The sequence below is a fragment of the Sinocyclocheilus grahami genome, unplaced genomic scaffold (genome assembly GCF_001515645.1).
Source record: "Sinocyclocheilus grahami isolate Dianchi unplaced genomic scaffold, SAMN03320097.WGS_v1.1 scaffold452.1, whole genome shotgun sequence".
NCBI classification, from domain to species: domain Eukaryota; kingdom Metazoa; phylum Chordata; class Actinopteri; order Cypriniformes; family Cyprinidae; genus Sinocyclocheilus; species Sinocyclocheilus grahami.
Window position 1 is genome coordinate 571,199 of NW_015505631.1, and position 27,898 is coordinate 599,096.

The 27,898-nt window shown below is 39.5% G+C and overlaps 4 protein-coding genes across 4 annotated transcripts in view; all 4 read right to left on the reverse strand.

Annotated features, from left to right (window-relative positions):
- Positions 1-2,940: 2,940 nt before the first annotated feature.
- LOC107552530 (leukocyte elastase inhibitor-like) lies at positions 2,941-5,478 on the reverse strand. The gene is made up of 6 exons (XM_016234429.1): positions 5,214-5,478; positions 4,472-4,605; positions 4,261-4,378; positions 3,734-3,876; positions 3,495-3,662; positions 2,941-3,362 (listed from the first exon to the last, which is right to left on the reverse strand). Exons 1-6 carry the CDS (start codon positions 5,398-5,400, stop codon positions 2,955-2,957), a joined length of 1,158 nt encoding a protein of 385 aa, XP_016089915.1. The 5' UTR covers positions 5,401-5,478; the 3' UTR covers positions 2,941-2,954.
- Positions 5,479-9,303: 3,825 nt separating this feature from the next.
- LOC107552528 (leukocyte elastase inhibitor-like) lies at positions 9,304-13,238 on the reverse strand. The gene is made up of 7 exons (XM_016234426.1): positions 13,071-13,238; positions 12,837-12,992; positions 12,565-12,720; positions 12,370-12,487; positions 11,570-11,712; positions 11,313-11,480; positions 9,304-9,747 (listed from the first exon to the last, which is right to left on the reverse strand). The coding sequence occupies exons 1-7, from the start codon at positions 13,236-13,238 to the stop codon at positions 9,340-9,342; spliced, it is 1,317 nt and encodes a 438-aa protein (XP_016089912.1). The 3' UTR covers positions 9,304-9,339.
- Positions 13,239-15,367: 2,129 nt separating this feature from the next.
- Positions 15,368-18,068, reverse strand: LOC107552525 (leukocyte elastase inhibitor-like). Its single transcript, XM_016234424.1, has 7 exons — positions 17,861-18,068; positions 17,413-17,568; positions 17,141-17,296; positions 16,946-17,063; positions 16,466-16,608; positions 16,219-16,386; positions 15,368-15,775 (listed from the first exon to the last, which is right to left on the reverse strand). Exons 1-7 carry the CDS (start codon positions 18,026-18,028, stop codon positions 15,368-15,370), a joined length of 1,317 nt encoding a protein of 438 aa, XP_016089910.1. The 5' UTR covers positions 18,029-18,068.
- A 3,414-nt stretch (positions 18,069-21,482) lies between these two features.
- LOC107552511 (leukocyte elastase inhibitor-like) overlaps positions 21,483-27,898 on the reverse strand; it is a 15,147-nt gene continuing 8,731 nt past the window's right edge. Inside the window, exon 7 of the mRNA XM_016234406.1 lies at positions 21,483-21,902. Within this exon, the coding sequence (XP_016089892.1) occupies positions 21,504-21,902 (399 nt within the window). The 3' untranslated portion in view covers positions 21,483-21,503. The remainder of the gene's footprint in view (positions 21,903-27,898) is intronic.

The following is a 27,898-nucleotide window of genomic DNA, read 5'->3' on the forward strand; positions in this document are numbered from 1 at the left end:
GTTTTCGTAAGTTATTATACAAAGAGTAGCACCTACCGGAGCGATTATGTTAACGTTAAAATACACTGTCGGGAATAAACAGGCGCCGTCTGAGCGGAGGCAACTCGGGGAAAACTGAACTCACTAGAAGCCACCTAACGATACTTTGTGAAGAAGTGCATATTGTGAACAAATTTCATTTAAATCATATCTTAAATTGATACACATAGAACGACACTCACGGAGCGACCACAATGACGGAATAAACGGGCGCCACTTGAGGCAACTCGAAAATGAAGCGGGAGAAATTAAAATGGCGTTGGATATAAAAAAGTGATCGAACTGCGCATGCTCATCAGCCTTTGTGGGCAATACTTATAACAAACTTAACGTTGTTAGTTGTTCCAACTTTAAATATTAATTTGGTCAAACAAATTGGTCTAAATTTCTTTTATGTGTTATCTCAACTTTTTTAATGTTAAATAGTTGAATAAACTTTAAAAACTGAGTTTGTAATACAAAATGTAAGTTGGATTGTTTTACTGTGTGTGTGTGTGTGTGTGTGTGTGTTTAATATCAGGTTGCTCCAGTTGCATTATTAATGTAATACTGTAAATCACTGTGGATAACAACATCTGACCAATGACAGCTTGCTTTTTACATTACTTATATTTAATTACTAAATATAACTGAGCATTGCCTACATTATATATATTATATATATAAATTAATGTGTCTTTGATCATTTGCACAAATTATTTTGATTTATTATTTTTTGGTTATTTCTCCGTTTACAAATATGGTTATATATATATACACACACACACACACACACACACACACATATATTAATAAATTAATCTAATTAATATCTGATGTGTGTTTTCTATGGAATATTTTCTAGATTGTGTCATAATTTGAGTTCATATTTGTTAATATTCATTTACAGTCAGGCTGACGCAGTTGTGAAATCACTTACCTGCTTTAAAATAAAAAATAATGCAGAGTTGTGAGGGAGTGACTGTGTGAGGTTTGTGAATACATGATTTGGCCCTCAAGAGCTGGTGAAATCAGACTGTTGCGCTACCAAATATTTTGTTTTAAATAGAAGTCAAGATGTTCCTGTAAAATATTTCAGGTTTTGTTTGACTACACATTTGACTAATTAATTTGCAGTTGTTTTACAACTGTCTGTGGTTATTCATTAAAAAAGTAAAATAAAAAATAAAAAATCTGTATCAGATTGTACCTAAATGTAGCCAATTAAATACATTGCCTGGCCAAAAAAAAGGTTGATGGGTTTAAATAAGGATTGAAATGCAACATCGACATGCAACGTCACAACATTTATTTCCATCAAGAGTTGCATTAATTTTTAGCCGAGATCTTGTATTGACTATGGGAGTTGAACTGCTCTGTAAAGTCGAATCCAGCATATCCTCAAGACAGTGACTAACTCATACATGAAAATCATTCCTCATGCTCCCTGAACCACTATTTCCCAATTTGAGCCTGATGAATCTTGACATTGTCATCCTGGAATATGGACATGGGTGTGTCTTCCAACATACTACATCAGTAAGGGTTCAAAGAATTGTTGCCAAACACAAAACATGCCAGAAACATATTAGCCTATTGCACATTAATGCTTGCTTTTTAATTTCTTACTAAACATTAATGCACATTGTATTTAACATAGCCTGTATGCAATCATATGTAGCCTACATCTCACAAAAATACCCAAATTTGTAAAGCAGCTGAGTATTAATAACAACATGCTTTTAAAAACTACCAAATTAAATGTCTAAACACATGATCAAAGACATATATATTATATGATGCAATATCACTTAACATCCCTTTTAGACAACAAATATTGACATGTAACATGTGGACAGAAAAGGTTCAAAGTTCAAAAGAGCTCTATCGCCATCTAGCGATGAAGATGTTATTGAACATCATTCAGCATGATTTTAATACAGGCTCCAGGGCGTTACAATTCTTTTAAGCAGCTTTTATTTTATTAAGGGGTAAATTAAAACATTTAAAAATATTTTATTTTAAGGGGTTTGACAGAAAAAAAAAAATTGCAAATCCTTGCATTACATGGTTTGCAAAATTATTTAAATGACATTTGTGAATATAGTTCAAGATAAATGGTATAACCACACAGTAGGATTTTTAGAAAGGAAAATTTCAAGGAGAAAAAAGAAGAATTAGGGCGAATCATTTAATTGTGACCCTGGAGCACAAAAGCAGTGTTAAGTCGCTGGGGTATATTATGTAGCAATAGCCAAAAATACATTGTATGGGTCAAAATTATAGATTTTTCTTTTATGCCAAAAATCATTAGGATATTAAGTAAAGATCATGTTCCTTGAAGATATTTTGTAAATTTCCTACCGTAAATATATCAAAATGTAATTTCTGATTAGTAATATGCATTGCTAAAAACTTCATTTGGTCAACTTTAAAGATGATTTTCTCAATATTTTGATTTGTTTGCACCCTCAGATTCCAGATCTTCAAATAGTTGTATCCTAACAAACCGTACATCAATGGAAAACTTATTTATTCAGCTTTCGGATTATGTATAAATCTCAAAAAAAAAAAGAAAAAAAGACTGGTTTTGTGGTCCAGGGTCACAATTATGAATTTACTGCCATTGTGTGAATAATATGTAATGATGTAATCCATAAATAAGTAACTAATCTGATTATGAGCATTTTAAAATGTAATATACTCTAATTACGAGTACTTAATTTTTGGAATCTGCCTATCAGTAGCATAAACAAACTAAACGTTGAACAGATTAATCCAAAAATATTTAGATATTTTCCCTTTCTGTAGTCTGTTTTGTGTCAGAACTTAAGAATCAGTGCTGTTAAAGTAAACACAAACAGAAAATTTCACTAGAGCCTTTATTTATCAGAGGAACACATGCAACTAGAATTATCACTTCATCATTACCATCTTCAAGGAGAACAGAAGCGTCCGTAAAACAGAATGCTGTTGGAGGGATTATGACGGATGAAGAAAATAAATGGATGATCTGCAATGAAGGTTTTTGGGTCTAATGGCATTGAGGTTGTAAAACCGACGGTGGCGGTGGCTGCAGCCGCTTCGGTTCCTTCCTCGTTTACTTCAACGAAGGCTTTATGAATCACCTCTGTCAGCACCAGGTCGTTGTTAGGCGACATGCCTGAAAGATTCACCTTCTGCCCATCAAACACATCCTCCATTCCCATGCTGATCAGAAGACTCTTCATGTCATAGGTTTCCTCCATCTTGGATCTGGGCAGAGATACTTCAACTTCCTGTCGAAGCATCTTGCTGGGTTTGGTCCACTCCATGAGCTTCTCGTAGGTCAGTGCCTTTTCAAGCTGGAATCATTTAAAAATACATTAATAATGCATACAGTCATACGGATTCTTCAGTTACTTATATATTAATGCAGCATTAACCAGCAATTCCAAATAATGAAAAAACACACCAAATAATCTGTGCTGTCTCACCTTCTGAAGGCCAGTGGTTTCATCTTGAATCTTGTTAGGAAGGATGATCAACATACTGAGATTCTTCCCGACATACGGCAGCTCCAGAACCTGACTGTTCATCTCTGGGATGAAGGCCAGAGGAAACTTTGATTCCTGATGCATCATCTTCACTGGTTTAGTCTGAGTCTGCAAAGCATAAAGATGTCACAAGTCCTCATATTTCATGACTGTTAAGAATATTTAAAAAAAGAGCTTACTTTGTTCATCTTAAACTGTCCATCACTGGTGGCTTCCTTTGGGAATTTCTTCTCCCAGTTCCCCTTGAAGTAGATGGCGTTCACCAAGACTAGTTTTGTTGCATCATTGACACTTCCTCGTGGCAGCAAATTCTTGATCTTTTCTGAAATTCAAAATAACATGAGCATCGAGCAAATGGTTTGAAATGGAAACTGAGCATTGGTTTGAACTGATTCACACACATGAATCAATTGCATCTCTACTTAAGTCTAGACTAGTTCTTTGGAGTTTTGATATACTTGATTTTGTTAGCAGTATTAAGTTAAACAACACTGTGAATGAAACCATGACTTTAATGCACATTTTATTTAGCTATTAAGTTTACGATTCTATTAGATCTGTGTCATGAGCTTTGAGACAGATTATTTAATAGTTTAACTCATAGAGTTTTCAAGCCAAACATGGTCTTTGAAAAACATTTTGCTGAAAAAAAATATCAAAGAATTAGTATTTGTAGAGTAAGTTTAAAATTCATGCTGGTTTTCACCTTGAGTGTTTTTCTCCACCCATTTGTTGATGTTGACACGCGCAGCCTCTGATTTCTTCTTGAAGTCCACCTCCTCCAGTTCGGCTTTATAGTATGTTTTTGTGTCATTAAGGTATTTCTGTAACAGAGCAAACCTACTGAGGTGAATATTTCCAGAACCTTTCCGTTTAATGCCATGAACAAACCTTGAATTATTTGCTTTGAGTCTTACCTCAACAAACTGGTAGGATTGCTCTCCGTAGAGGCGGTTGGCAAGACTCAACACATACGGGGCTCCTGGTTTCTTCAGTTCACTCATGAGCTTGTTGAAGCTGGAATGAATTTGGTCCTCTTTAACATGAGGAGCTGGAGTTGCGGCGCCGGGTTTGGGAGGATTGGTAAAGCCCAGGACCTTCACAGTGTTGTCGAGGCAGAAATGATAAAGATAACTTAACTATTCTGATAATTTCAACATCAATAATAAAACGGCCCTTTTTCAGTCTAGAACGGTAAACTGCAATGTCTATAATGTACAGTAAGAGCTACAGGGAGACAGGAAGGACAGCTGATCGTCCTTGTAATGCCAGACCACATGTGACTTTATTACCCTGAGATATATCCGGGAACTGGCAAGTACCTTGGTGGAAGTGTGAAGTAACATCTCACAGCAAGTACTGGCAAATCTTTCTCAGTCCATTAAGATGAGATGCACAGTAGAGCTTAAAGCAGCCGGTGGACACACCACATCCTGACTGCTACTTTTGAAATTGACCATCACTCTGTTCAATAATTATTCCATTTATGTTCACCAAATTTCTGTGAAATTTGTTCCATTTATGTCTCAGTTGTTGAATCTTTTTATGTTCATACAAATACTTAGATATAATAAGTAATTTGATGGAAAAAAGCACTTGAAAGTGGGAGGATGTTACTTTTTTTGCTATATATATATAATTCTATTCTGAACAACTGGCTATAAATGTGTGAGATCACCTTAAACATCTGCACCGCTGGGTTTCCTTTTGCTCCGAGCAACACCATGGCCAGAGCCGAAGAGATGCTGATCGGAGAGTAGAACACATTTTTTGAGGTGTTTCCTCCGCTGATCTTCTTGAACAGGTTTAGAGAGAACTGTGTGTTTGCTGCAGATAAACGCTCCATTTTCACGAGCTGAGCAAGAAATAGCAGTTGTTTAAATAACAGCAGATTTTAAGTTAGACACATATTCTTCATTAACACACGCTGTTAGCTTTATTAGATCTGTTTTAATCAATAATGCATATTACGGAGTACATTTCATATACAGCAAAGTACCTTTAACGGAGTTCAGTAAAATCATTACCTGGAATAATCAGCAGAAATGATGAAGTTTCCCAGTGTGTCTGAGTTAAATGAATGGCCAGTTATGGGTGTCAGTTTAATAAATGATGCCTCACCCTAAAACAAATAGCCTTTAATCCAGGTTCAGCCTTCCTGTAAAATACAAATGATTGTTTCTCTAATATTAACTGATATACTTAAATTGAGTGATTCATTCTTCATTTCACTCTTTGTTTACAGTAAATTAAGAGTGTGTAGGTGTAGAAACAAAAGCTGAGTACAAGAAAGATGTTTAATCATGTTTAATCATAATGTCTGTACAAACCAATAACGGATTAGCTGATGAGGGTGGAATTAGGCATCTCTGTGACACTTTTTAGATAAGAAACCAAATTAAAAAATAATAATCCTCATAACCACAAACCCCAAGAACAACTGCTTTTCTAAACAACATTTAGTTAGTTACACTTATTAACACTTCATGTAGTGATCGTGATCTATGTAGTTTTTACTATGTGGGCATGTCAGATGTTTGGTTGCGTAAAACAGCTCATGTGTTGTGGATACATGCCTCATGAAACACCTTTTCCTTAACTGATATAATTATATAATTATATATAAATATAGCCTATTATGTACTGGATACAGGGATGGGCAGTATTTCAGATAAATGTATGTAAAATACGTATTTGAAATACAAAATACTATTTTGTATATAATGCTGCCTTCCAATTCCAGTGCCACAGAGGACACCAGAGGGGGTCTGAATACTTTCCGTACCCACTGTATATATATATATTTGGAAAGCCAAAATGTATTGAAGATATTTAATTTGGAATAAAATGTAGTGTCCCATTTGTTGACAACCATATAAACATCCAGAGCCCTATTTAGTCAGCTTGCTAACAATTCTGAATGTTCAGCAATATGCATGCTATTTTGCTGCGTATAAAGCATACAAAATGCTTGAAATGGTTATTCATATACAGTATGTAAGATATGCACTACTTTAACATAGCTTTTGTGGGGGGGAAAAGGCGATAAAGTGTACCCACATTGTTTTTGCCTTAGCCATATTTAAAATTTATGGCACCCCCAACTTGGGAACTGAGGTATCAAAATTATCTCTGAGTTTACCAGTAGTAAATATGACAATGACGTTCATGTCCCAGTTCCAAATAGGGAGCTTATAATTATTCATAATAATTCCAATAGCTTGTGAGGGCAGCATATTTTACATACATTACTGCTTGCTATGGCTGAGGGATATGTATGCAATATATATGTGGGTGAGTAATAAAGTGTGAATTGATTTAACTTTTTCTATATCGTTTATATATCAGGGTATGCAAATATATCTGTGCAGCTTTTAGTGGGCATGGGGTTACTGGCACGTTAGGGGTGTCCAATCCTATTCCTGGAGGAGTTTAGCTGCAACCCTAATCAAACACACCTGAACCAGCTGATCAAGTTCTCACTAGGCATACTAGAAACTTCTAGGCAGGTGTGTTGAGGCAAGTTGGAGCTAAACTCTGCAGGACAGTGTCCCTCCAGGAGTGAGTTTGAACAGCACTGTCTTAGAACGATAAAGAAACATGGATAAACGAGCAAGTAATGCAAAATCAGTGAGTGCTTGATATTAAAAAGAGTTGAGTGGAATATGGCGTGAAAGAGAACTCTTAAGTAGGCTGGTTTTCTGTGTGCACCCCAAGACAAAGATAACTATAACAATAACAATAAAGATGTTGGTGAAAATCAAGTTTTTAATGTTGTTTATATGTCTATGTGGCACTTTTAATATGCTTTGAGACAAACCACGTGCAAATATATCAGTCAACACCTTTGCTGAGTAATTTCTCCTTAAAACTTCAGAGTACCAAAGAAGGGCAAAAGAACCGCTCCTGTTTCCTATACCATCACAAAGAGGTAACCAATCCTGTCAACATGAGGGGCGGGACTAATGCTGCCTTCCAGACAGATCGGAATTTGGATTTTTCCTACTTCTTGGTAATCTGGAACGCCACTCAAAGTGGGACATTTCGATCTCTGAACTTGGGGTACATCTTCTACTTTCATTTTTGCCTTTTATCAGCTGTTAACACCACCATGGTGTGCAAACATGCGCCAGCCTGACCTACCGCCGTATAAGCTTTCCCAACCAGACTCGATGTAAGCCTAACGGGCCTGGTGGGAAGCTTCGGGGCCTTCAGGGACGATGCTGAGGATGGGGAGAGATAGCTCGAAAGCGTCTGCTCAACCACTGGCATCGCCCCATATACCTTATCATTCAGCCCCACGATGTTCTTTGAATAATTCGAGACTGTGGGGCTGTAATACGGGATGAGTACGGTTTCTCCCACGATCTTGCACTCAGCATGGAGATCGGGAAAAACAGAAGGCCCCCGTCGTGAAGGCTGTGATCTGGATTCAGAACATGCTCGTCTAATTATTTTTAGGACGAGCGTCCTGTTTCATATACACAGAGCGCTACTGAAGGGCAGAAGCTGGTTTGCGCCCGGCCGGATGTGCCTTTATGCTTTCTGGTGCTTACGTCACCCTGCTCGTGACGTCTCGCTACTCCATTGGACGGATTTGACACGTGCTTCAGAACGCGGTCACGCAAGGGCGTTCCCAAAGCGACTCGACGCAGCTCGAGTTCCTGAAGGGGAACCGATTTTATGTTTATTCTGTTTTTGGCATAATTTACCCAAAACCATGACAGGCTGTCAGGCGACATCACATGGTCAACATATGAATGTGAGAACTCACTGAGGTCTGAAGTGGGACATTTAATTTGAACGCAGCATTACTCCCCTGCATCTCTACGAGGTTCAAAGGGTTTGTGGATGCTGATTTTTAGAAGTCAGCTGTCTGATTCTGAGATGACCACCCTAGTAAAAAAGTACATTTATTTCATAATAAGTAATTAACATATGTACTGACATATCGCTCGAGACTTACTGAAATAAAAATTATAATTTAACTTTATTTGGAGTACTACTTGTGCACAATGCACATTTCTTAATATTAAGCCTAAAATGTGTTTTAATATCACTATTAATAAGGATTATATGACCTCTGTATAATAACTTAAATGCATATTTAAAGTGTACCTAAGGTATACTTGCAAAATTTCCACTTTAGCACAATCAAGTTAAAAGTTTAAAGCGACAGACGACATAACTGCATCGCATGTTTAGAATACGCTATTATAGTAATCTTTATAGTTATCATTTTTGGTGTGAATGGGCCTTAATAGTGATACTTCACTGGATGGCCAGTTTCACATGAACTTTGTGGAATTTCAAAATACAAAACACCGTATTTGTATTTAAATACATTTTCTTTCCTCACAGTATTTTATATTTTTATTTTAAATACATTTTCATGTATTTACGCCCATCCCTGACTGTATATAATTACTCTAGTGAATTGAGATGCTACTACAGTGGCCATTTAAGTCAAGAGACTATGCTAGAGGTTTTATTTTTCCTCCAACTCTATCACAAGGGTTTGTTCACTAGGGGGGCTCTAACATATCAATATCAATAAATTCAATATAACCAAACTGGTTTGGGAGTTTTAGAGAATTTTCCTTATATAAAGTAACCTATTAGCCAAAAACAAATGGATATTTTTCCATTCTGTAGCTAGTTCAGAACTCAGTACTCAATTATTTATGTACTTTATATATACTCAAGTTCAATCAATTATTTAATAGAACCTTTATTTATCAGAGGAACACATGCAACTAGAATTATCACTCCATCATTACCATCTTCAAGGAGAACAGAAGCGTCCATAAAACAGAATGCTGTTGGAGGGATTATGACGGATGAAGAAAAGGAAGGGATGATCTGCAATGAAGGTTTTCGGGGGTAATGTCATTGAGTATCCTGAGATGATAACGCCTGTGGCTGCAGCCGCTTCGGTTCCTTCCTCGTTTACTTCAACGAAGGCTTTATGAATCACCTTCGACACCACCAGGTCGTTGTTGGGCGACATGCCTGAAAGATTCACCTTCTGCCCATCAAAAACATCCTCCATTCCCATGCTGATCAGAAGACTCTTCATGTCATAGGTTTCCTCCATCTTGAATCTGGGCAGAGATACTTCAACTCCTTCTTGAAGCATCTTGCTGGGTTTGGTCCACTCCATGAGCTTCTCGTAGGTCAGTGCCTTTTCAAGCTGCATAATAAGGGAGTCGTGTTAATGGTCATGTGTCTATTAGTATGAAATGAGGTATCAGCATCAATGATGTGATAATTTTTGTGTTCGGATAGATCGTTTCAAGAATACATTATGCAATAAAATTATACAAAATGCAAGTCATGCAAATAGAAACTCGAATACAACTCTTCAATAACTTATACATTTATGCAGCACTAATCATGTAAATTATACAGTGACCGAGATAACTCGTCACTGCAACTTAAGAAAACACATGCAAATAAAAAAGCACCAGCAAATTAAGAAAACATCTTCATCAGTTTGACAACACATGCGCTGCAAATACTAACAACGCAACCAAATACAGAAAAGCATTGCAAGTAGCACAGACCACAGCGGACATGTTTCAAGGGGACCCCAATAACCCTTAGGAAAGTTAACAATGGTTTTATTATAGTCAAAGTGTAGTAGCCATGTCTTTTGGTGTATTGATTACCATTTGTATAACCACAGTTGTACAAATACCATGGTTAAACTATGGTTAATAAAGTGAAAAAAGTAAGTTAGCCAGCTTACACAATGCTTCCCAGTTACAGTAACTGTGTATTTCATCAGCTTATTTAGGCTAATAATATCCCTCCAAAAAAAAAAAAGCTAAGGAGTCATATGTGACCCTGGAGCACAAAAGCAGTGTTAAGTCGCTGGGGTATACAGTATTTGTAGCAATAGCCAAAAGTAGGTTGTATGGGTCAAAATGATTGATTTTTCTTTTATGCCAAAAATCATTAGGATATTTAGTAAAGATCATGTTCCGTGAAGATATTTAGTAAATTTCCTACTGTAAATATATAAAAACTTAATTTTTGATTAGTAATATGCATTGCTAAGAACTTCATTTGGATAACTTTAAAGGCGATTTTCTCAATATTTTGTTTTTTTGCACCCTCAGATTCCAGATTTTCAAATAGTTGTATCTCAGCCAAATATTGTCCTAACAAACCATTCATCAATGGAAAGCTTATTTATTCAGCTTTCAGATGATGTATAAATCTCGATTTTGAAAAATTGACCCTTATGACTGGTTTTGTGGTCTAGCGTCACATATTATGATCAGGATGTTAAAATAAACAAAAATCTCACCTTTCAGAGTAGACATTGATAAGCATGTCCCAGCCAGGTTTGTCACTTGTTGCGGTTCCCTTAAACATTTCCGATGTGTCTGTGTGTATTTGCAGCTCGTTTCTGTATTTGGTTAGGTTGTGATTATAGGCAGCACATGTGTTGTCAAACTGATGAAGATGTTGTTGGTGTTCGGCAAAAAGACACGTGAACCATGTGCTAAAGCTGGACGTCTCTAAAATTATGCTAAAAGGCCTTTTACTTGTCAACAAATATATACTATCAGTCTGATGACAGAAGGCATGTAGTTGTTTGTGTGCAACAAATTTTTCAGCAAAAAAAAACAAAACAACTCTTATAAATTTGCAAAACAAATATGATGTAGGACTTATAGGGTTAAGCAATTCCCCATAATGGAACAACACCATATACTATATATACCAGCAGAATCTGTGTAGTCTCACCTTCTGAAGGCCAGTGGTTTCATCTTGAATCTCATTAGGAAGGATGATCAACATACTGAGATTCTTCCCGACATACGGCAGCTCCAGAACCTGACTGTCCATCTCTGGGATGAAGGCCAGAGGAAACTTTGATTCCTGATGCATCATCTTCACTGGTTTAGTTCGAGTCTGCCAAGCATCAATAGATCAATAGAAACATGTCACAACTCCTATTTCATGACTGCTAAAAATAGTTTAAAAAGAGCATGAAATCTCACCTTGTTCATCTTAAACTGTCCATCACTGGTGGCTTCCTTTGGGAATTTCTTCTCCCAGTTCCCCTTGAAGTAGATGGCGTTCACCAAGACCAGTCTCGTCATCTCATTGATGGATCCCTGTGAGAGCAAGTCTTTGATCTTCTCTGAAATTCAAATGGACATTTTCCACTTTAGGCACTGGTTTGAACTGATTCACATATGAATAAAACAAATGAATCACCAAAAATACTATTAAAGCATCTGTCTCAAAGCTCATGACAACGTTCTTATGGAAATGCAAACTTAATGTTGCTTAATTTAACCCTGCTATCAAAGTATATCAAAACTTTAAACTCCGAAGAGCTAACAGGGAATGTTCTCTGGCAAGGTTCCCTCAAAGTTATGAACAAATGCTCTCAAAACTTTAGCACAAAACATTATATATACATTGTTCATTAAACATATTTTTCTGAAGCGTTTTAGTTGGACATTCGTCTAATGTTTTTTAAATGTTACTATGCGTTTCAGAATGTTCAGAGATGTTTGCAAAATGATAAAATGGAATGTGTTTACTTTTTTAAAAACTGGTTGTTTTGAACATTCAGAAATAATGTTTTAAGGGAATGTTGACAAAATGTTCTTACAACATATTTTTGTTAGCTAGGTAGCTCAACTCAAGAACCCTATAAAGCCTAACATGGCCCTTGAAAAGTCATTTTGCTGATCTTAAAGTGCAGGAAAAAACTTCAAAGAATTGTATAGTATTGTATTTACTTGTATAGTAACTTTAAAATTCAGAAGAAGTTAATGCTGGTTTTCACCTTGTGTGTTTTTCTCCACCCATTTGTTGATGTCGACACGCGCAGCCTCTGATTTCTTCTTGAAGTCCACCTCCTCCAGTCCGGCTTCATAGTATATTTTTGCATCATTGAGGAATTTCTGCAACATTGCAAATCGATTGAGGTGCAAATGAAATTAGAGTTGAGAACATTTCCAGAACCTCCAGTGAGTCTTACCTCAACAAACTGGTAGGATTGCTCTCCGTAGAGGCGGTTGGCAAGACTCAACACATACGGCGCTCCTGGTTTCTTCAGTTCACTCATGAGCTTGTTGAAGCTGGAATGAATTTGGTCCTCAGTTTTTTGTCCAGGTGTGGGCTGAGCAGGAGATTTCTGTTTGCATCAATTATGGCAAATTTAATCCCCAAGACTACATGCACCACTACTGCAAATACATTGCAATAATAAAGTCGTGAGGTTAGTGTTTCATGTAAATACTCATACTAAACCTTGAGTTCGGCAGGTATCTCAGACTTCTGGGATTGTTGCGTCATTGTTGGTCCATGTTGACCCTTGACGCCGCAGGGCATCTGGGGCTTCTGGGCTTGTTGATGAGGTGCTGGAGTCCCGACATCAGGTTTGGCAGGGTTGTTAAAACCCAAAACCTACAAAGCATTATTGTATATAAATGCATTTTTAATTCTGAACAACTGGCCATAAAAAATTCATAAGTGTGAGATCACCTTAAACATCTGCACCGCTGTGTTTCCTTTTGCTCCGAGCGACACCATGGCGAGAGCCGAGGAGATGCTGATCGGAGAGTAGAACACATTTCCTGATGTGTTTTCTCCGCTGATCTTCTTGAACAGGTTTAGAGAGAACTGTGTGTTTGCTGCAGATAAACGCTCCATTTTCACAAGCTGAGCAAGACATAGCAATAGTTTAAATAACAGCAGATATGAAGGTGGACGGATCTAAACTGCATACTGAAAAGCACCTCTAACAAACAGAGTTCAGTAAAAGTATTACCTGGAAATGAAGAAGTCTGAAACCAGCAGAAATGAAGAAGTTTCCCAGTGTGACTGAGGCGAATGAATTAACCAGTATGGGTGTCAGTCTAATAAATAAAGCCTCGCCCTAATCTATTAATCCAAGTTCAGCCTTCTTGTACAATAAGAATGAACGTTTCTATTATTATATTGATATATTTCTCCACTTAGAACACCATCAAATGTAAACTGAATGATTCATTTCACTCCTTTATCATAAAATTCAAATAAAAGTGTGTGTAGCTGAGAACATAGGAACGATAAATCAAAATTGTATTATTCACAGTTTGTCATTTTTAATCCTAATGTGTGCAATCCGATAAATGCAGCAAGCCACACCTGCCTCTTTGACACAAATCATGTAGATGGCCAGGTCTCTCACCCTTTACCAACAAATGATCAATAAAATGACACATCGCTAGAGATCAGCTTTCTGCAGAAAAAGCAGCCAAAACATATACTTTTATAGCAACTGGTGAGGGGGCTAGAAGTTCAATATTAAAACCGAACACAAATACAAGATGGTTTAACCTAGAACAATTAGATAAATTTAACTACACAAAAACCCATTTGGATTATGCCTACACACTTCGTAAACCAGGGCTGGTTACAGGGATGTTAGAGGTGCCAAGCACCCTCAAACGAAAGCAAGAGCACCCAGTTCTCCAGCGCGTCAAAGAATCCACTTTTTTTTGTCCAGTAGAAAACACCCCTTAAGGAATGTGTAATTTTTTTTCTGTGAAACAAAAGTTAAATGTGTCCAGAATAGTTATCATAGTTTTAGTGACAGTGACATAAATTATAAATCAAGTATGAAAAATGTCCAGAGTTTTCATGCTATTATATTTTTAACAAAAATGTAATTTGTACCAAGGGGGCGTTTTGCCCCACAGGTGGGACAAAGCAATTTGCTTTGTACATTTACAGCAAAATCAGCATACAGGCAATTTTAGCTTAAAATTAAAAGTAATTTTAATTATGAATTACAAAATTATAATATCCTATTTGCAGTGTTGGGGAAAGTTACTTTTAAAAGTAATGCATTACAATATTGTGTTACTCCATAAAAAAGTAACTAATTACGTTACTTAGTTAATTTTTATGGAAAGTAATGCGTTACGTTGCTTTTGCATTACTTTTTAAATCTGCACAGAACTCAGATATTCTCTTGTAAATTAAAAAGTAATGCGTTACTTTACTAGTTACTTGAAAAAAGTAATCTGATTACGTAACTTGCGTTACTTGTAATATATTACTCCCAACACTGTCTATTTGAAATATATTGTTTGCTGATGCTAACTGGCTAGCTAACTAGCTACCTGATGCTAACTTGAGGTATTTTTTACACATAAAGTCCAAATATTTTTATTCAACCACCTAGTTAGAATACATTTGATGAACAAAGGATTTGATGTTCAGAACAGAGTAACTACATTAATTGTGGTAAGAAAATTCTTTCTGGCATATATCTAACTGTCTATCACAAATTACTACATCATATTATAAATATAGTGTATAAAATAGTGTATCATATACATAATTAACCATAGTAAATATAACATTTTAGTATATTCAACCATAATGTTTTAGCTACGAGTTCCAGAAGCTTTAAATACCTTTAATGTGAAGGTGGAATCGTATCAATATTGCTTTTTCTTGTTGTGTAACACTTCAGAGATTTAATTTTGTGCTTATTTTTCCATGTTTTACAGTTTCCATGTTAAAAAGATTAAACTGAAATATATTTTTTTGGAGATGCACTGGTCAGTTGGCCATCAATCAGAACCAGACAGTTTTTGCTTTAATCGCATGAATGGCAAATGGCCATCCTTTATTTTTTCCATTCTGTAGTCTGTTTTGTGTCAGAACTCTCAAATCAGTGCTGTGAAAGTAAATGCATAGAAAAAAAATTTCACTCAGTTATTTGCTAGAGCCTTTAATTGTCAGAGAAACACAGACACTTTGTATTATCACTCCATCATTAAGGATTTTTAAGGAGAACAGAATCGTCCATAAAACAGAATGCTGTTGGAGGGATTATGCCGGATGAAGAAAAGGAAGGGATGGTCTGCAATGAAGGTTTTTGGGTCTAATGGCATTGAGGTTGTTTCGATAACGACACCGGTGGCTGCAGCCGCTTCGGTTCCTTCCTCGTTTACTTCAACGAAGGCTTTATGAATCACCTTTGACACCACCAGGTCGTTGTTGGGCGACATGCCTGAAAGATTCACCTTCTGCAGGTCAAAGGCATCTTCCATTCCCATGCTGCGCAGAAACTGCACCATGCCATAGGTTTCTGCCATCTTAAATTTAGGTAAAGATACTTGAACTTGCTCTTGAAACATCTTGCTGGGTTTGGTCCACTCCATGAGCTCCTCGTAGGTCAGTGCCTTTTCAAGCTGCATAATAAGAAAGTCGTGTTAATGCGTGTCTATTTGTATGAACATGTATGGGGTCTGTTTGTACAGCATCATTGATTTGACACTTTTATTTTGTGTTTGGATAGACCATTTCATTCAAGAATACATTAAAAAGTCTTCTAGACTGTAACTCTTCAATGACTTATATATTTATGCAGCAACCAGCAATTCCAAATAAACACACCATACACTCTAAAAAATGCTGGGTTAAATACAACCTAGCACTGGGTAAAATATGGACAAACCCAGCTACTGGGTTGTTTTGACCCAGCAGTTGGGTTACTGCCCAGAAGTTTGGGTTAAATATTTAACTCAACTGTTGGTTGAAAACAACCCAATTGCTGGGTTTGTCCATATTTTACCCAGCGCTAGGTTGTATTTAACCCAGCATTTTTTAGAGTGTATAATCCGTGTTGTCTCACCTTCTGAAGGCCAGTGGTTTCATCTTGAATCTCGTTAGGAAGGATGATCAACATACTGAGATTCTTCCCGACATACGGCAGCTCCAGAACTTGACTGTTCATCTCTGGGATGAAGGCCAGAGGAAACTTTGACTTCTGTCGCATCATCTTTACTGGTTTAGTTTGAGTCTGCAAAGCATCAGTAGGTCAACAGAATTATGTCACAACTCATATTTCATGACTGTTAAAAATATACATGAAATCTCACCATGTTCAGCTTAAACTGTTCATCTCTGGTGGCTTCCTTTGGGAATTTCTTCTCCCAGTTCCCCTTGAAGTAGATGGCGTTCACCAAGACCAGTCTCGTCATCGCATCGATGGATCCCTGTGGGAGCAAGTCCTTGATCTTCTCTGAAATTCAAATGGACATTTTACACTTTAAGCATTGATTCGAAGCGATTCACACAAATGAATCGAATTAATCTCTACAAAATGAAAATCTAAATCAAAACACTATTAAAGCATCTGTCAATTAAAGCTCATGACAGTTCTAATGAAAATGCAAACTTAATGGCCAAAATAAACAAAACCACTGAAAGTATATCAAAACTTAAACTTCCCAAGTATTATACAGTTCAGCAAGAGCACATGAAGCCAAACATGAGCCTAAAGTGCTGAAATAGACCTACATATTTTTGTAAGAGTGCAGACTGTGTAAAATTCAAATTATGTTCATGCTGGTTTTCACCTTGAGTGTTTTTCTCCACCCATTTGTTGATGTCGACACGTGCAGCCTCTGATTTCTTCTTGAAGTCCACCTCCTCCAGTCCGGCTTCATAGTATATTTTTGCGTCATTGAGGAATTTCTGCAACATTGCAAATCGATTGAGGTGCAAATGAAATTAGAGTTGAGAACATTTCCAGAACCTCCAGTGAGTCTTACCTCAACAAACTGGTAGGATTGCTCTCCGTAGAGGCGGTTGGCAAGACTCAACACATACGGCGCTCCTGGTTTCTTCAGTTCACTCATGAGCTTGTTGAAGCTGGAATGAATTTGGTCCTCAGTTTTTTGTCCAGGTGTGGGCTGAGCAGGAGATTTCTGTTTGTATCAACAATATCAAATTTAATCCCCAAGACTACATGCACCACTATGGCAAGTACATTGCAATTATAAAGTCGTGAGGTTAGTGTTTCATGTAAATACTCATACTAAACCTTGAGTTCGGCAGGTATCTCAAACTTCTGGGTTTGTTGCGTCATTGTTGGTTCATGTTGACCCTTGATGCCGCAGGGCATCTGGGGCTTCTGGGCTTGTTGATGAGGTGCTGGAGTCACGGCATCAGGCTTGGCTGAATTGTTAAAACCCAAAACCTACACAGCATCAGTCAATTGATAAAGGTAACTACTTCACTATTTTGATAACTTCAACATCTATTGTTTTGTTTGATTGTTTTTTAATTGCAATGATGCCATAGAAGCATTTTTTTTCATTTTTCATTTTTTCTTTATACCTAATGTGGAATGCATTTGAAAAATCTGAAGGACCTTTTTGTGCAATCGAAAGTTTCCATGTTATTGTTTCTTCACCACAGATGCCAATCAGAAACTGCTATATTAAATTCTGAACAACTGGCCATAAAAAAGCATATAAATGTGAGATCACCTTTAACATCTGTGCTGCTGTTTCCCCTTTTGCTCCGAGCAACACCATGGCGAGAGCCGAGGAGATGCTGACAGGAGAGTAGAACACATTTCCTGATGCATTTCCTCCGTTGATCTTCTTGAAGAGGTTTAGAGAGAACTGTGTGTTTGCTGCAGATAAACGCTCCATTTTCACGAGCTGAGCAAGAAATAGCGGTTGTTTAAATAACAGCAGATTTGAAGGTGGACAGATCTTGTTAGTTCTATGCAATGATTAAGTTTCCCAGCATGACTGAGTCGAATGAATTAACAGTTATGGGTGTCAGTCTAATAAATGATGCCTCGCCCTAAAACAGTTAGTTTTTAATCCAAGTCCGACCTTCCTGTAAAAACATAATTTGTTTCTAATATTATTTGATTTATTTATCCACTTACATGATTCATTCTTCATTTCACTCTTTGTTTATAGTAACTTGAAATCAAATAAAAGAGTGTGTAGGTGCAAGAAACAAAAGCTTAATCCAAGAAAGATGAATCATATTTACATTAATCATAATGTACAAATCAATAACGGATTAGCTGATGAGGGTTGGAAGTAGGTGTCACTGTGAAACTTTTTAGAAAACGTGTTAAAAAACAAAATTAAATATAATAACTGTCCTTGCCACTCCACCCCAAGAACAACTGCTTTTCTAAATGACGTTTAGTTACAGTTACAGTTATTAACACTTCATGTAGTGATCGTGATCTATGTAGTTTTTACTATGTGGGCATGTTGGATGTTTGGTTGCGTAAAACAGGTCATGTGTTGTGGATACATGCCTCATGAAACACCTTTTTCATATGTGATATGTAATATAAATATAGCCTAATAATTATGCACTGTATATAATTATGCCAGTGAATTGAGAGCAAAACTTATGATGTAACTGCAGTGGCCATTAAAGTAATTATTTGCTAGAGACCTTATTTATTTATTTATTTTCATTCTACTACCACAACAGACCTGCAACACAAGTTTCTGTATATAAGTATGAGTTTGTTCACCAGAAGGGGGCTCTAATGCCATTAATGACAATACATTCAATATATGTATGGATTAAAAAAAAAATTTCATGAATATTTATATCTCTAGTATGAAAAGTTTTTCCCATATTTAAACACCAAATTCAGCTAATTCATTATTGTAAATAAGAATCTTGTTTTTAGTTTAGTTGTAAAGAGCAACATTTAGCTGATTAAATATTTTAGAGGTGAGCAAAACTACAAATTAAATGGACTGTGTTTGTACACTTAATCATAAAGTGTGTAAAACCCAATAATGTAATATAGCTGATGTCGGTTGAAAGTATGTCTCATATGAAATAATCATGATTTGTGGATACATGCCAAATGAAATGCCTTGTTCATATGTGATATAATTATAGTATATAATATTCATGTAGTCTAATAAATGTATTGTATATAACTATGCCAATGCATTTAAATAAAACCTGATGATGCTGTTAGAGTGGCTATTTAAGTCAATTATTTACTAGAGTCTGTCTGTCTCCTAAAATATTTTTTTAGTTCTGTAACTTTTGTTTCAGAACTCAGGAGTCAGTGCTTTCAAAGTAAATGCATACAGACAATTTCATTCAATTATTTACCAGACTTTATTTATTAGAGGAACACATACAGTACAGCTAGAATCATCACTTCATCATTACCATCTTCAAGGAGAACAGAAGTGTCCGTAAAACAGGATGCTATTGGAGGGATTGTGTCGGATAAAGAAAAGGAAGGGATGGTCTGCAATGAACATCTGTGCAAATGAACGTATGGCGATGACAGCACCGGTGGCTGCAGCCGCTTCGGTTCCTTCCTCGTTTACTTCAACGAAGGCTTTATGAATCACCTTTGACACCACCAGGTCGTTGTTAGGCGACATGCCTGAAAGATTCACCTTCTGCCCATCAAACACATCCTCCATTCCCATGCTGATCAGAAGACTCTTCATGTCATAGGTTTCCTCCATTTTGAATCTGGGCAAAGATACTTGGACTTCCTGTCGACGCATCTTGCTGGGTTTGGTCCACTCCATGAGCTTCTCGTAGGTCAGTGCCTTTTCAAGCTGGATGAGACATAAAAATGGTATGAATATTTTTGAAACAAGCAAGAAATAGCGGTTGTTTAAATAACAGCAGATTTGAAGGTGGACAGATCTTGTTAGTTCTATGCAATGATTAAGTTTCCCAGCATGACTGAGTCGAATGAATTAACAGTTATGGGTGTCAGTCTAATAAATGATGCCTCGCCCTAAAACAGTTAGTTTTTAATCCAAGTCCGACCTTCCTGTAAAAACATAATTTGTTTCTAATATTATTTGATTTATTTATCCACTTACATGATTCATTCTTCATTTCACTCTTTGTTTATAGTAACTTGAAATCAAATAAAAGAGTGTGTAGGTGCAAGAAACAAAAGCTTAATCCAAGAAAGATGAATCATATTTACATTAATCATAATGTACAAATCAATAACGGATTAGCTGATGAGGGTTGGAAGTAGGTGTCACTGTGAAACTTTTTAGAAAACGTGTTAAAAAACAAAATGAAATATAATAACTGTCCTTGCCACTCCACCCCAAGAACAACTGCTTTTCTAAATGACGTTTAGTTACAGTTACAGTTATTAACACTTCATGTAGTGATCGTGATCTATGTAGTTTTTACTATGTGGGCATGTTGGATGTTTGGTTGCGTAAAACAGGTCATGTGTTGTGGATACATGCCTCATGAAACACCTTTTTCATATGTGATATGTAATATAAATATAGCCTAATAATTATGCACTGTATATAATTATGCCAGTGAATTGAGAGCAAAACTTATGATGTAACTGCAGTGGCCATTAAAGTAATTATTTGCTAGAGACCTTATTTATTTATTTATTTTCATTCTACTACCACAACAGACCTGCAACACAAGTTTCTGTATATAAGTATGAGTTTGTTCACCAGAAGGGGGTTCTAATGCCATTAATGACAATACATTCAATATATGTATGGATTAAATTTTTTTTTTTATGAATATTTATATCTCTAGTATGAAAAGTTTTTCCCATATTTAAATACCAAATTCAGCTAATTCATTATTGTAAATAAGAATCTTGTTTTTAGTTTAGTTGTAAAGAGCAACATTTAGCTGATTAAATATTTTAGAGGTGAGCAAAACTACAAATTAAATGGACTGTGTTTGTACACTTAATCATAAAGTGTGTAAAACCCAATAATGTAATATAGCTGATGTCGGTTGAAAGTATGTCTCATATGAAATAATCATGATTTGTGGATACATGCCAAATGAAATGCCTTGTTCATATGTGATATAATTATAGTATATAATATTCATGTAGTCTAATAAATGTATTGTATATAACTATGCCAATGCATTTAAATAAAACCTGATGATGCTGTTAGAGTGGCTATTTAAGTCAATTATTTACTAGAGTCTGTCTGTCTCCTAAAATATTTTTTTAGTTCTGTAACTTTTGTTTCAGAACTCAGGAGTCAGTGCTTTCAAAGTAAATGCATACAGACAATTTCATTCAATTATTTACCAGACTTTATTTATTAGAGGAACACATACAGTACAGCTAGAATCATCACTTCATCATTACCATCTTCAAGGAGAACAGAAGTGTCCGTAAAACAGGATGCTATTGGAGGGATTGTGTCGGATAAAGAAAAGGAAGGGATGGTCTGCAATGAACATCTGTGCAAATGAACGTATGGCGATGACAGCACCGGTGGCTGCAGCCGCTTCGGTTCCTTCCTCGTTTACTTCAACGAAGGCTTTATGAATCACCTTTGACACCACCAGGTCGTTGTTAGGCGACATGCCTGAAAGATTCACCTTCTGCCCATCAAACACATCCTCCATTCCCATGCTGATCAGAAGACTCTTCATGTCATAGGTTTCCTCCATTTTGAATCTGGGCAAAGATACTTGGACTTCCTGTCGACGCATCTTGCTGGGTTTGGTCCACTCCATGAGCTTCTCGTAGGTCAGTGCCTTTTCAAGCTGGATGAGACATAAAAATGGTATGAATATTTTTGAAACAACGTTCCATACATACTCTTAAATTTCAAAGTTCCTTATTTGCATCGATGGTTCCAATAAAAACCATTAACATCCATGGAAACTTTCCATTCCAAAGAACGTCTCAGTTACGTATGTAACCCTCATTCCCTGAAGGAGGGAACGGAGATGTTACGTCAGTGACTGACAAATTGGGATCTCGCTAGAGAGACCAATCACCTTCGAGTGTTAACAAAACAAGCCAATAAGTGTTGGCGTGTGATCTTTGCGTCTCGCACCCCGCCCCGGGAGAGCTCCTTTTTTTGGCTGAGGAGACGAGACTGTGTGCCTCGGCCATACAGCGGTGGTACAGCAACTGTGGCGACGGAACGCAACATCTCCATTCCCACCTTCAGAGAACGAGGGTTACATACATAATGAAGATGTTCCCTTTCAGTCAGTCACGTTCGATGTTACATCAGTACCGACAAACACCACTATTGCTGACCCCCTCCAGTGCCCTGTGAACGCCGGCAAGTCCCCCCACACCAGTTGGGGCAGAAGATAGGACAGGGCTTAGGCAGAGGTGTCCGCCACTGCTGTTCCATACAGTGGGAATTGGATAACACTGGGAAAGCATACCCAGTAGGGGAACACTACGGAAGCCACATCCTACATAAAGGAGGCATCATGTGGAAGTTACACATATGGACTGGCCATAGGGCAGTACTACATATGGAAGTCCCTGTGGTAGACTCAGCCAACCTGGGGTGAGATCAATACACAGCAGAGACGCCAGAAGGACTCTGCCAGGGAAAGACACGGGCTTACCGTGAGGGAAGCGTACCGTGGAAGAATACACATGTGGGATTACCCGAAGGGGGAATCACTACACACGGGCACCTAGCCCAAAACAAGGGCTGACCTTGGGCATACACATGAGTGCTGGACCTGGCGTCTGGCGCTCTGCCATGCCTGACCGCCGAGGGTGCGAGAGGAACTTCAACAGGGTTCCCGAAAAGGGAACCTGAACTGAGAAGCACTTAAGCGCATGTATCCGGTCCATAGAGAGGAATGGCGCAGCAAGCGGGATTGACACAGAGCAGGTCCAGTGTTACTGACCATCTGAGGCAAGTACATGAGAGGACACAGGCTCTACATGGAGATTATAGAATCTCGCAAACGTGTTAGGTATCGCCCAGCCAGCAGCTCTACAGATGTCTGCTATCGAGGCGCCCTGCGCCAATGTCCAAGAAGATGCCACTCCTCTCTTAGAGTGTGCTCTAACTCTGAGGGGGCACGGTAAACATTGGGCCTGGTATGCCAAGACTATAGCCTCCACTATCCAGTGGGCAAGTCTTTGTTTGGAGACAGCCTTTCCCTTCTGCTGTCCTCCAAAGTAGACAAAGAGCTGGTCTGAGGTCCTGAAGCTCTGCGTGCGGTCCACGTAAATGCGCAAAGCGCGAACGGGACAGAGCAGAGCAACGGCTGGGTCTGCCTCCTCCCAGGGCAGCGCTTGCCAGAGATGTTCACAAGTCTTTAACTTGGAGTCCGAGTCAAGTCTGAAGTCTTTAACCTGGAGTCTGAGTCAAGTCTGAAGTCTTTGTCGCTGGAGTCTGAGTCAAGTCTCGAGTCTTTTGGCCATGAGTCTGAGTCGAGTCTCAAGTTGAGTCTCAAGTCATTTAATGGCTTGCTAAAAAAATTAAATGACTTTTTTATATACAATATATACAATCTTATTCAGAATCCTATTGTATTGAAATCGTCTTATTTACGAAGCTGTTTTATAGGCTATAGACAAAATATATATTCTATGATCTGCTTTGTAAAAAAAAAAAAGGAAAAAAAAGAGGTGTTAAGATGTAAGTTTATTGTACATCCAACCTGTTATTTATAGGCTATGTTTTAATCCATTACCATGTTCAAAACCGTTTTTCTGTAATGAAATTCTATAATAAGAGTCCGATCTACCATGGCACACAAGGAAATATGTGACACAGATATTACAAAACCATACAAGTTAAGTATTTCTTTATTAGATAAGTCAGGGGTATTCAATTAAAGTTCCAAGCCGCGGCCTCTATATTTTTTTCTATATACAGGATATAATTTTTTTTTTAACATGTATTGCATTTTTACATTTAGATATATGCGAGGCCATGTGACAGAAAAAAATACTGTTTCTGTTCAGGGTTTTCCTCCTGCAAATCTATACTATTTTAATATTTTAGCCTACATAAAAGCATTATCTAAAAACAAAGTAGCTACAATAATCAAAACATTCTCATCTTGAGCAGAAAAGAAAGATAACCAGCAATTTCAAAGTTTAAGTTCTATCCTAGCCATCTAACAACAGTTTTCCCAATTATAATTACATGATTCTTTTTAAATGTTCTTAGCCTACAGATTAATAATGCTAAATGTAGATCAGAAACATATTGTCACATCTGGTTTGAACAGTCAGCGTCATAGGTTATAGATAGGTAAATAGATAGTATGAAAAATAACTATATTTGCTGCATCGTTGTTTTCTGCTGTGATTTGTTGTTTCTGTTGTTGTTTAAATAACCTCGTCACCTGCAGCTCTAAACTTGGCGCCGGCGCGCGTCCGGAGAGAGAGAGAGCGAGAGAGAGAGAAAGCGCACGGAGCTGAAAGGGCTTGAATAAAGCGCGTTTGGCTTTGGATAAAAATACTAGAGTATATAGCACTGAAAGATATTTACCACAAACGACCCTGAGCACTTGTTATGTGATCTGCTCCGTTGTTTTGAAGCGCTGTTCACTTATGGTGTCACGGCTTGCGGTCCGGATGGATGCCGGGGTGTGGATGTGGTCCGACTTTTGAATATCAGTTATATAAGTATTTAAGGATAAAAGACTCTAGTTATTTTCCTTGAGTCGAGTCAAGTCTGGAGTCATTTCAGGTCGAGGCTGAGTCAAGTCTGAAGTCTAAAAAAATGCGACTCGAGTGCAACTCGAGTCCGAGTCACTAACTCGAGTGCCCATCTCTGGCACTTGCAAGTTCACCACCTGATCCCTGAAAGGCGTGGTGGGAACTTTGGGCACATAACCAGGCTGGGGTCTCAGGACAACGTGAGAGTTGGCCGGTCTGAATTCAAGGCACGAATCGTCGACTGAAAATTCCTGCAGGTCCCCAAACCCCTTGGCCGAAGCCAATGCAGTGAGGAGCACTGTCTTTAGCGACATAAACTTAAGCTCTACTGACTGCAGAGGTTCGAAGGGCTCCTCCTTCAAAGCTGTCAGGACCAAGGGGAGATCCCAAGAGGGAACCAGGTGGGGGCGCGGAGGATTCAACCTCCTGGCACCCCTAAAGAACCTGATGATCAAGTCGTGCTTCCCAACAGACTTGCCGTCTACTGCATCGTGATGTGCGGCGATAGCGGCAACATACACTTTGAGGGTGGAGGGAGACAGCCTTCGCTCCAGCCCTTCTTGCAGAAAGGAGAGCACGACCGCGATCGGGCATCTACAGGGGTCTTCCTGCCGGGAAGAACACCAATCAACGAATAGGTTCCACTTCAGCACGTAGGCGTGCCTCATAGAGGGCGCTCTAGCTGAAGTGATGGTGTTGACTACCGCTGGAGGTAGACCACCTAGAACTTCCGCGTCCCGTCCAGAGAACCCACATGGAGATTTCACAGGTCTGGGCGTGGGTGCCAGAGGGTGCCCCCTCTCTGAGAAAGGAGATCAGTTCTAGGAACCAAGTCCGACTGGACCAGTATGGCGCTACTAAGAGGACCTGCTCCTCATCCTCCCTGACCTTGCACAATGTCTGTGCGAGAAGGCTCACTGGGGGAAACGGAGTAGAACAGCTGGCAGTGGGACATGTCCAGAGAGGCAAACAGCTCTACCTGAGCATCCCCGAAGCGTCTCCAGATCAGCTGGACTGTCTCGGGGTAGAGCCGCCATTCTCCCGGAAGGGCGGGCTGACGTGAGAGCTCGTCGGCTGCATGATTGAGCTCGCCTGGGACGTGAGTGGTGCAAAGAAACCTCAGATGCTTCTGACTCCAAAGGAGTTGCGACATGCGACGGGAGCGTAGACCGCGCTGGTGGTTGATGTACACAACGGTCGCAGTATTGTCCGTCCGGACCAGTACGTGCTTGTCATGTAGCAGTGATTTGAAGCGGCGCAGAGCAAGCCATACTGCTAGCAACTCTAGGCAATTGATATGCCACTGCAGACGAGGCCCTGTCCAGGTGCTCGATGCTGCACGCCCTTTGCACATGGCACCCAAGCCTATGGCAGAGGCATCTGTTGAGACAACAACATGCCTGGACACTTGCACTAGGGGAACTCCTGCCCGAAGAAAGGCAAGGTCCGACCATGGTCTGGCAGCAGGGCGGAGTGACTGAGACCCGGTGAGTGCCGCGTTGCAATGCCCATCTCGGGACTCGGTCGTGAAGCCAATGCTGAAGCGGTCTCATATGAAGCAATCCGAGCAGCGTGAAAGCGGCAGCGGATGCCATATGCCCCAGGAGCCTCTGAAACTGTTTCAGTGGAACCGCCCTCCTGTGCTGAAATGACTCCAGGCAGTTCAGCATCGGCTGAGCGCGTTCTATTGAGAGGCGCGCTTAGATTGACCGAGTCCAACTCCATACTGAGAAAAGGGATCCTCTGCACGGGGGAGAGTTTGCTCTTTTCCCAGTTGACCCGAAGCCCCAACCGGCTGAGGTGGCTGAGTACCTCGTCCCTGTGTTTGCACAACTGTGCTCGAGACTGGGCCAGTATGAGCTAGTCGTCGAGGTAGTTGGGAATGTGAATGCCTATTTCCCTCAATGGAACGAGGGCTGCCTCCATGACCTTGGTGAAGACACGAGGCTACAGGGACAGCCCGAAGGGGAGGACTTTGTACTGATATGCTCGCCCCTCGAACGCAAAGAGGAGAAACGGCCTGTGTCGAGGGAGGATCGAAACATGAAAGTACACTTCCTTCAGGTCGATCGCTGCAAACCAATTGTGCGGAACGAACGCATCAAAAAATATGTTTCTGTGTTAACATCCTAAACGCAAGCCTGTGAAGGGCCCGGTTCAGAACGCGCAGGTACAGGATTGGTCGTAACCCACCGCCTTTCTTGGGTACAATGGAGTAGGGGCTGTAAAATCCCGACTTCATATCGACTGGAGGGGCCGGCTCTATCGCGTCCTTCGCCAGCAGGACTGAGATATCCGCTCGCAAGACGGGAGCGTCCTTGTTCGGCACAGAGGTGAACCGAATGCCCCTGAACTTGGGACTGAATCGCATAGCCGAGTCTGATGGTTCTCGTGAGCCAGCGAGACAGTCTGGGGAGCGCTAGCCAGGCCCCCAGTAACCGAACAAGTGGGACTAGGGTAACCATCAATGTACCCGCAGTGGGGCAGCGATGTGGAGCGCAGGGACCTGACCCGGAAGGCACAGCGTACCGGAGTGGGGTCTGAGTATGCGGTGCAACACTTACCTGGTTCCACGGTTGGGCAGGGGTTGCGTAAGAAGGCATAGTGTCCTCGAACTGGGCCCTGCTGCCCGCTGGAGAATGAAGAGGGGGACAAGATTGTTGAGACTGAGCCTCGCACACTGCCATCCTCGCCCTCTTGAGACCCGGAGAAATAGGAAATTGCTCTTTTATTGAATGTTTGGGTACCACCGGCTGGGGAGCCAGTGGTGGAACAAAACAAAAAGGGAACAAAAGATTCTCCACCCGGCCCTCCTCTGGGGGAAGGAGTGGTGCGGTCACCATCTCCTGAAGAGCAGGATCCAGAGTCTCCGAGTCACCCGTCTCAGGGATGGCGCTTGCTCTGGCGCTTTCCTGTTGCCAGCTCCACGCTGCGGCTGGTGTGAAGGCTGCTGCTGGGGCCGAGCTGGAACGGAGGTGGAGGCAGCGGAAGGGCGCCCTCGGTGACGAGCGGGCGGAGGAGCTGCAGTCGGCGGCGGGGTGTTGACAGCAGCGGGTCGTCGGGGCAGGATGTGCTTAATTGCCTCCGTCTGCTTCTGTGCGGTGGA

Excerpts from the sequence above, each read along its gene's own strand:
- LOC107552530 (XM_016234429.1), bottom strand. The coding sequence starts at position 5,400 with ATGGAGCGTTTATCTGCAGCAAACACACAGTTCTCTCTAAACCTGTTC. Across the intron at positions 4,606-5,213 it reads GGTGATCTCACACATTTATA|CTCCTCATGTTAAAGAGGAC; the intron begins GCCAGTTGTTCA and ends CCGCAACTCCAG. Across the intron at positions 3,363-3,494 it reads AAACCACTGGCCTTCAGAAG|CTTGAAAAGGCACTGACCTA; the intron begins GTGAGACAGCAC and ends AAATGATTCCAG.
- LOC107552528 (XM_016234426.1), bottom strand. The coding sequence starts at position 13,238 with ATGGAGCGTTTATCTGCAGCAAACACACAGTTCTCTCTAAACCTGTTC. Across the intron at positions 11,713-12,369 it reads GGTGGAGAAAAACACACAAG|AGAAGATCAAAGACTTGCTC; the intron begins GTGAAAACCAGC and ends TTTGAATTTCAG. Across the intron at positions 9,748-11,312 it reads AAACCACTGGCCTTCAGAAG|CTTGAAAAGGCACTGACCTA; the intron begins GTGAGACTACAC and ends CTTATTATGCAG.
- LOC107552525 (XM_016234424.1), bottom strand. The coding sequence starts at position 18,028 with ATGGAGCGTTTATCTGCAGCAAACACACAGTTCTCTCTAAACCTCTTC. Across the intron at positions 17,569-17,860 it reads CAGCAGCACAGATGTTAAAG|GTTTTGGGTTTTAACAATTC; the intron begins GTGATCTCACAT and ends GATGCTGTGTAG. Across the intron at positions 17,064-17,140 it reads AATCCTACCAGTTTGTTGAG|AAATTCCTCAATGACGCAAA; the intron begins GTAAGACTCACT and ends GCAATGTTGCAG.